Source organism: Garra rufa, chromosome 12, assembly GCF_049309525.1.
Source record: "Garra rufa chromosome 12, GarRuf1.0, whole genome shotgun sequence".
Taxonomy (NCBI): Eukaryota; Metazoa; Chordata; class Actinopteri; order Cypriniformes; family Cyprinidae; genus Garra; species Garra rufa.
Genome location: NC_133372.1, coordinates 32,758,775 through 32,767,239, shown reverse-complemented (window position 1 = coordinate 32,767,239; position 8,465 = coordinate 32,758,775). Strand labels below are relative to the sequence as shown.

At 34.5% G+C, this 8,465-nt stretch overlaps 1 protein-coding gene across 1 annotated transcript; it reads right to left on the bottom strand.

The window, feature by feature from the left end:
* Window positions 1-974: 974 nt before the first annotated feature.
* itgb7 (integrin, beta 7) lies at window positions 975-8,311 on the bottom strand. The gene is made up of 11 exons (XM_073852561.1): window positions 8,039-8,311; window positions 7,769-7,924; window positions 7,536-7,631; window positions 6,318-6,407; window positions 5,305-5,445; window positions 4,998-5,188; window positions 2,437-2,663; window positions 2,142-2,349; window positions 1,818-2,008; window positions 1,353-1,513; window positions 975-1,193 (listed from the first exon to the last, which is right to left on the bottom strand). The coding sequence occupies exons 1-11, from the start codon at window positions 8,309-8,311 to the stop codon at window positions 1,104-1,106; spliced, it is 1,824 nt and encodes a 607-aa protein (XP_073708662.1). The 3' UTR covers window positions 975-1,103.
* Between the last annotated feature and the right edge of the window lie 154 nt (window positions 8,312-8,465).

Sequence of the window (8,465 nt, the reverse complement as noted above, 5' to 3'; positions counted from 1 at the left end):
TGCTCACTGATGCTTCAGAAGGAAACACAATGCGTTAAGAGCCAAAGGGTTAAAACTTTTTCTATTTAAAGATCAGTGTAAATTAAACTTATTTTGTCTTCTGGGAAACAGGCAAGTATCTTCTGTAGCTTCTGAAGGATAGTACTAAATGAAAAAAAAAATAACAGTTTAACTGTTCGGGACAAACAAGGAAGTCATGAATAACTATCCCTAAACAAAAAAACACAGGTGTGGATCATTCAGTATTAAAAGTATTAAAAATCAAGTGTATGTAAACTTTTGAACAGGGTCATTTTTTATCAATTTAACTATTATTTTCTCTTGTAGACTATATGTAAGCATCTTTTATGTATAATATATTATTCAGGTCAGTACTAAATAAAGAATAACATGCATTTTGTATGATCCCTTTTTTTTTTAAACAATTAAAATTTTTGCAGATTCTGCAAGATGTATGTAAACTTTTGACCTCGACTGTAAGTACTAGTCATTCAGAAATAGAAACAGACAACAGAATGTGACCTGCTAATTTAAATCAAATTAAAAGATGAAAGAATACATAATACAATTTTGGGAAATACGGAATGGCACTTTTATTGTTGAAGCAAAAGCCAAACAATTATACTATTAAAGGTTTTGGAAAAAAAACTGTTTAGGTCATACCTCACACATAACTTGAAGTCACTGTTTTAAAAAAATAAAAATAAAATAATGTAAGCTGTAAAACTGCTACATAAGGACTCAAAACACATAATTGTGGTTTTATTTAGCAATACATTTGCTTCAGAATGAACAAAAAACAAATAATGTTAAACAAACACTTTATTTTACTCATAAAAAAGACATTCTTGAGAAACCCATGGCCTGAAAATGGCAATTCTCTTAAGTAGAGTTGTACTGTTTATTAAGTAGCTCTATTTATTTATAGGACAAAAAAGGCTTTGTGTTCATCATATATATTAATATGTATAAAATACATCACGATATTTACAAAAATCATGTAATCCTGTATTTTAATGAAGTTGGCACAATGTAAGATGTATGCAAAAACAAGATATTACAATAGCAAACTCCCAGAGATCCTCTCTTTCTTTAAATTGAATCTACTCAGAATGTTCCTTTTCGTTTGCCTCAGTCTCATGCAAAGGGTTATACACTGTTGTTGTGGCACCTTGGAAAAGAGGATTCTGGACCTGTACAGAACAAACAGACATTTAATTGTTACATGCTCAGTCTGTATTGAATTTCACACTGAAACAAACAGTATGTTGTCAACACAGGTTATAATTTGCTCTACATATAAAAACTGTGTTTAAGTGGTTAATAATACAGTGTCTTTGCATGTACATCACCTCTTTCCATTCGGTTTGTTTCTGCGCTTTGACAAAGTTCTGGTATTCTCTAATGTCATACAGCTCCAGCAGGCAACGGTAAATAATGATTATTATAATGCCAATAAAAATGATGCTTGACACAGAGATGCCAATTACAAGTGTGGTCTTATCAACAGAACCTACAGAGACAAAAAGAACAAACATTTAACATTCACAGTTACATCCATTCTGTGTCATAAATGAGTTTAAAGGGATAGTTCAGCCAAAAATGAAAATTCTTTAGTCCCATAAGACCTTCCTTCATCTTTGGACCACAAATTAAGATATTTTTGATCTGAGATGAACAAAGGTCTTACAGGTTTGGAACGACATGAGGGTGAGTAATTAATGACAAAGTATTCATTTTTGAATGAACTATCCCTTTAAGAGTGTGCTTTTTTTACGGTCTTGTCAAATTAAATAAAATAAGATTTTAATACATACGAGGCAGGTCTGCATATCGAAGTACAATTGTGCCGTTAACGCCAAGCTCTACATCGTAAGAAATGGTATCTTCATATGTGCAGTGCAGCTCATGATAGCCCTCAAGACGAGACACTGAGGCATTCAAACATCTTACAGCGCATGCATTGGTTTCAGGAGTACCAGCTTCCACATGACATGCTACACAGTCCCTGCAGACACATTAAAATAGAAATAGGCAATATAACCTTTCAATTTAAGAAAAAAAAAGGCAGAGGAAGACAAAATCACTTAAAATAATCTTGAAACACACATATCAGATCAAAGGAAGAGAGAGATACTCACTTTAACAGTGTGCAAGCATTAATGAATGCAGAGCAGTGCTCTCCAGTGAAGCCTTCTTTACACTGACAACGGTTGCAAGTGCATTTGCCTTGACCGCTGCAAAGCCCTTTGTCATTCATACACTTGTCTTGGCTGGGCGAGCACTCGCACGCAGACCCCGTGTAGTTTTGAACACATTCACATTTTCCACACTGACAATTGCCTTTACCTATGATAAACGCCAAAGGAGTTGATAGTTTTGAATCTGAAACTCAAAGAAATAAAAAGCATTTTTGTGCCAGTCCACTAGACTTACCATTACAGAGAAAGCCATCATGGAGCTCACAACTATTGTCATCACATTGACAGAATTCTCCTTTGAGCATGTCACGACACACACATTTGCCACACACACAGGCGCCGTGCCCACTGCAAACCTGCGAGGTGTTATCAGGTCGACAGGATGCCAGCATGCTGGTGATGGAGTCCGCATCACTCTGTTGCACACACTCGCAGTGTTGACCCAAATACCCTTCATTACAGCTAACACACACAATACACATACAGTTTCTAAGTTAAAAAATGTAAGACATACGGTATTATATGTGTCAACATTTAAAACTGATAAATTAAGGTGTTTATTTAAAAACTTTAAATAAATCTACATGACGATCACATCATGTCACATGTCATGCCAGCCTAATATTATTTTATTTCTGCAGTGAAACCCAAAAGGTGATTTATACTATCAACATACCACAAAAATCATAAAAGTAGTCTTTTTGTGATTTGTATTTGACTTCATTTTAAAGGCGAAGTTCACTTCTTGAATGAAAATTTCCTGATAATTTACTCACATGACATCCAAGAAGTTCATGTCTTTCTTTCTTCAGTCGGATAGAAATTAAGGTTTTTGAGGAAAACATTCCAGGATTCTCCATATAGTGGTCTTCCAATGTTTCAATGCAGCTTCAAAAGACTAAACAATCTCAGATGAGAAATAAATGGTCTTATCTAGTGAAATGATTTGAGATGAGAAAAATATACATTTATATACTTTTTAACCACAAATGCTCATCTTGCTTTAGCTCAACCTCCCGCATTACGTAATCACGCACGTGTGACGTAGAGAGGCGTACCGACCTAGTATTTACAAAGCGAACGTGCAAAGAAAGTCAAATGGCTTTTACAAAAAAAGCCTTTTTTTAACCAAAGTACATCAACGAAGATCTAACCGCATGTGGCCTTTTCAACGTGACTACGCAATACGTGAAGTCGTAGATGCATCGCAGAGCTAGTGCAAAACGAACATTTGTAGTTATTTTTAAAAGAAAATGACCTTTCATTTCATTAGAGAAGACCCTGACTGTTTGGCTGGGATCATGTAGAGCCCTTTAAAGCTGCTTTGAAACTGCAGTTTGGACTTTCAACATGTTGATTCCCATTGAAGTCCACTATATGGAGAAAATTCCTGGATTGTTTTCCTTAAAAAAAAACATAATTTCTTTGTGACTGAAGAAAGAAACACATGAACATCTTGGATGACGTGGGTAAGTAAATTACCTGGAAATTTTCATTCTGGAAGTGAACTTCTCCTTTAAGTTACTAGCAACTGAAAATGTAATGTTCAGTTAAAAAAATATATATATATATGTGTTTGAAATATCTGACACCAAATCCCATTGCTTCTTATGTGTTATGTGACTGATCAGGACACATACGTGACTGGAAATGCGATTTTAAGACCTGCTGAAGGCAGTGATATCAAATTAAATCAATTCATTGTGCTTTTCTGTCTTTTTTGTAGCTTGGTAGTAAAAATAATGTTGATAAAAATGAGCCTTTTAGCTAACTCGGGTACATTTACAGTTCAAGTCCAAAGTTTACATACAACTTGCAGAATCTGCAAAATGTTAATTATTCTTAACAAAATAGTTGATTCTTAATACTGTGTTGTTACTTGAATGATCCACAGCTGTTTATTTATTTATTTTTTGCTTTTTGAAACTTATTCATAAGTCCCTTGTTTGTACTGACCTGCTGTAAGAAATATCCTTCAGGTCCCACAAATTATTTGGAAAAAAAAAAAAAAGTTCATATCTTCATTCTATTCAAAAGTTTAAACCCCTGGCTCTAAATGCATCTTTCTTTCTGAAGCATCAGAGAGCGTTTGAACCTTCTGTAATAGTTGCATATGAGTCCCTCAGTTTTCGTCATTGTGAAAAGATGGATCTCAAAGTCATTGTTGGAAAGGGTACAAATACACAAAAATGCTGAAAAAACAAGTAATTTGTGGGACCAAAAGGATTTTTCTGATGAACAGTGAAAAGTTTTTTTATTGTATAGTTTAATTTGATCACTAAACTAAAAATACAGCTGTGAATTATTCAGGTAACAACACAGTATTAGGGATCAAGTAAGCTCTTGAATGGGATAATATTTATAAATTCAACTATTATTTTCTCTTGTGGACTATGTAAATGTCTTTTATGTCAAATATCTTATTTAGGTCAGTACTAAATAAAAATAGCATGCATTTTGCATGATCCCTCTTATTTTGGTGAAATAATTAACATTTCACAGATTCTGCAAGGTGTATGTAAACTTTTGACTTCGATATGAATGTAATTTTATTTACACTGACTTTCTCAGATAAATAAATAAAACTTTTGTATGGAAAACAGAAACTCTAATATCTCTCATGTCTCCTTTTGTGTGTCATGTAAGCAAGAAAATTATTCAGGGCTGGAACGACATGGTGACAAAATGTAAATAGTTGTAATTATTGCTTCACATTTAAAGAACCTCCAATAATCAAGGTATCTTCAGAGTCTGTCAGCTGATGTATTTCTTTGCTGAGACACTAGGGGGCTCTACCTGCACACGCCGCATGAGAGCGTTCCACTTCCGTTACAGTGTTTGGAAGCCGCCTCTGGAGCACCACACTCACAGTGACACTCTGTATTCACTGTGATCTTCACCTCCTCATTGATACCTTGCATTTTGATCCGAAATGTCTGAGGCTTCTTTAGACATGCAGATGCATTCAAACGTACTTTGAATGTAATCTATAAAATCAATGAATCATGAGAAAAAACAAAACTTCCTCAGTTTTATGAGAAACAACAAAAAATGTTTCCTGGTTGCTGATAATTTAGATGAAACCACTGATGGTGGTGCTTACCTTCTCATGCTTGATGCCTTGACACTCTCCTTTCTCCTTCCATTCAATATCTGCCTGATTCCCCTTACATGTGGACCAGTAGGACACGTCTAATTCTTTTGGAGCTCCTTCCTGCTCTAACACCAGTGTGGACGACAAATTCTGGCCCACATAAAATATGAAAATGATTGATTTGGTCTGTACACTTCCAGTCAAAGGTTTTTTAACAGTAAGATTTTTAATGTTTTTTTGCTCATTAAGCCTGCATTTTTAATAGAAAATACAGCAAAAATGTGAAATATTTTTGAAACTACTGAAATATACAATTTAAAACTACTGCTTTTTATTTGTATATATACTTCAAAATGTAATTTATTCCTGTGATCAAAGAATTTTCAGCATCATTACCAGTCTTCAGTGTCAGGGGGGTATAATAAAAAAGTATATAATACTTTTATTTACCTTTCTTTATTCAGCAAGAATGCTTTACATTGATCAAAAGTGATGATAAAGACATTTACAATGTTACAAAAGATTTCTATTTCAGATAAATGATGTTCTTAAATGTTCTATTCATCAAAGAAACCTGACAAATTCTACATAATAAATGATTTTTGAGCAGCAAATCAGAATTTGTGAAGGATCATGACTGGAGTAATGATGCTAAAAATTCAGCTTTGAAATCACAGCAATAAATTACATTCTAAAATATATTCAAATAGAAAACAGTTATTTTAAATATTAAATAGTGTACTTTGGATCAAATAAATGCAGGCTTGGTAAGCAAAAAGAAAAAACATTTAAAAAATCTTAATGTTCAAAACTTTTGACTGTAATTGTAAGTCACAGTTCACAGTTTCAGTTCATTTAGAAAATCATTTAACCATTTAAGCAGAAGTGGAAAGCAGGGTTGCGGGGAAACGCTCACTGTTTTGTTTTAACAGCCACTCTGTTTGATATAGGAAGTAGAGCCAGTGCACAAGCCAACATCACTAAATAGGGTCAAAAATGAAATTATGATTATTATTACTTACCCCATAGGCTTCAGAGATAAGATCCACAACATTACTGGAGTCATTCTTTAATACACCAACCACTGACTGAGGAATCAATGCACTCAATGCCTGTGAATGTTTGTGTATATGAATCATGGAAAAAAGAGAGATTACTTTTAAAATCCACTTAAATGATTATTATTAAATATATTTATCTAAATGTATATTCACCAAGGGTACACTCTCATAAGAAAAGCTACCACCCCAGTGACAGCTGTGACAACAGTGTACATTTTTTCTGAGAGTGTACATTTAAAGTTGAGGTTGCTGGGTTTTTTGCTTGCTTGTTTGTTTGTTTAGTGATAGTTGTTCACGAGTCCCTTGTTTGTCGTGAACTGTTAAACTGCCCACTGTTCTTCAGAAAAATCCCACAAATTCTTTGGTTTTTTTAGCATTTTTGTGTATTTGAACCCTTGCCAACAATGACTGTATGATTTTGAGATTCATCTTTTCACACTGAGGACAACTAAGAAGCTATTATAGATATGCAACGATTACAGAAAGTTCTAATGCTCACTGATGCTTCAGAAGGAAACAATGCATTAAGTCCCAGGGGGTGAACACTTTTTGAAATCGAAGATCTGGGTAAATGTAACTCCTCTGTGTAAAGTGTCTTCTGTAGCTTCTGAAGGGCAGAATTAAATGAAAAATATGATATTTAGATCAAATAAAATAAAAAATTACACTCTGTGTACATTCTGTTCAAAATTATACACCTCTGGCTTTAAATGCATTGTGATTTCTTTCTGGAGCATCAGTGAGTGTTTGAACCTTTTGTAATAGTTGCATATGAATCCCTCAGTTGTCCTCAGTGTGAAAAGATGGATCTCAAAATCAAGTCATTGTTGGAAAGGGTTCAAATACACAAAAATGCTGCAAAAACTAAGAATTTGTAAGACCTGAAGGATTTTTCTGAAGAACAGCGGGCAGTTTAACTGTTCAGGACAAACAAGGAACTCTTGAACAACTATCACTAAAAAAAACACAGCTGTGGATCATTCAGGTAACAACACAGTATTAACAATCAAGCGTATGTAAACTTTTGACCTCAACTGTATTTGATAACATAATAAATTCGCAGTTTACTGTCACTTTAAATCAATTTAATGCATCTCAGCTGAAGAAAGTGCTATTTCTATCAAAAGTGTTATTTCATTTGACCCCAAATGTTTAAACAACGATGTAATTCCCACAAACCTTATATGCTGGATAGATGTCCTCAGTCACGGCAAAAATTAGCTGAATATTGTTGTCCTGCAGAACTCTAGATACATGGCCCACTGATGGGTAATCCTGTAGGACAAATTAAAATGATTTTATGTCTGCACATACAAACTATACCACTTAAATTGCCCTTAAAGTAACTAAATTTTGGCATTCATCTACAACAGAAAACAAACAATGTTCATCATTAAATGTGCGATACTTACATAGGCTCTTCCATCATAGGAACCATTAACATTGAGATGACACTGTCCATTATGTGGCCGAAAGACACCACCTAATCGTCCATCTCCCGCCATGTGGAAAGTATCATCAGATGTGTAAACCAGAATCCGTGTCACATCACCCCACTTGATCTCATTCTGTGGTGAGAAATGACAAAATAAGCCTTTTTTGATGTAGCTACTATGGTATAAGTTTGAAAGTGATTCTTTTCATGCACCATACACTATACACAGGTAACACACAGTTTTCACCTTACAAACCGCAGCCTGCATGATGGCATCCAGACCAGCCTCAGGAGCATCCAGGTTACCAGAGATATTCTGTTTGCTAACTTCTCGTTCAAACTCTTTGGCATCGTGAGTCAGGGGCAGGACATTCTTAAAACTGAAAGCTGGTTGGCAGATATCTATGCGATTGGGGCAGGGATTCTGACGTCTTGCCTTCACCTGACTGACATACGGCAACAACTCCTTATCAACAAAAGACCCGAAACCTGAAAGATGGAGGAAGAGCTTAGGATTCATGGCAGTAATTTAGAGCCAATTCTTTAAAACTGAAGTTCAAATAGTTCTATTTTAATTCAATTAAAATTTTAGCATTTTAATGCTTAAGAAATGATGGTAACAGTTTACAATAAGGTTAGTTAACTACATCGGTTAACATGAACTAAGAATAAAA

Bases quoted from the DNA above. Each gene is read 5' to 3' on its own strand.
- itgb7 (XM_073852561.1), bottom strand. From the start codon at position 8,311: ATGAATCCTAAGCTCTTCCTCCATCTTTCAGGTTTCGGGTCTTTTGTT. The intron at 2,664-4,997 runs GTAGAGCCCCCT...TGTGTGTGTTAG, and splicing joins CTCTCATGCGGCGTGTGCAG to CTGTAATGAAGGGTATTTGG. The intron at 2,350-2,436 runs GTAAGTCTAGTG...CGTTTATCATAG, and splicing joins TGATGGCTTTCTCTGTAATG to GTAAAGGCAATTGTCAGTGT.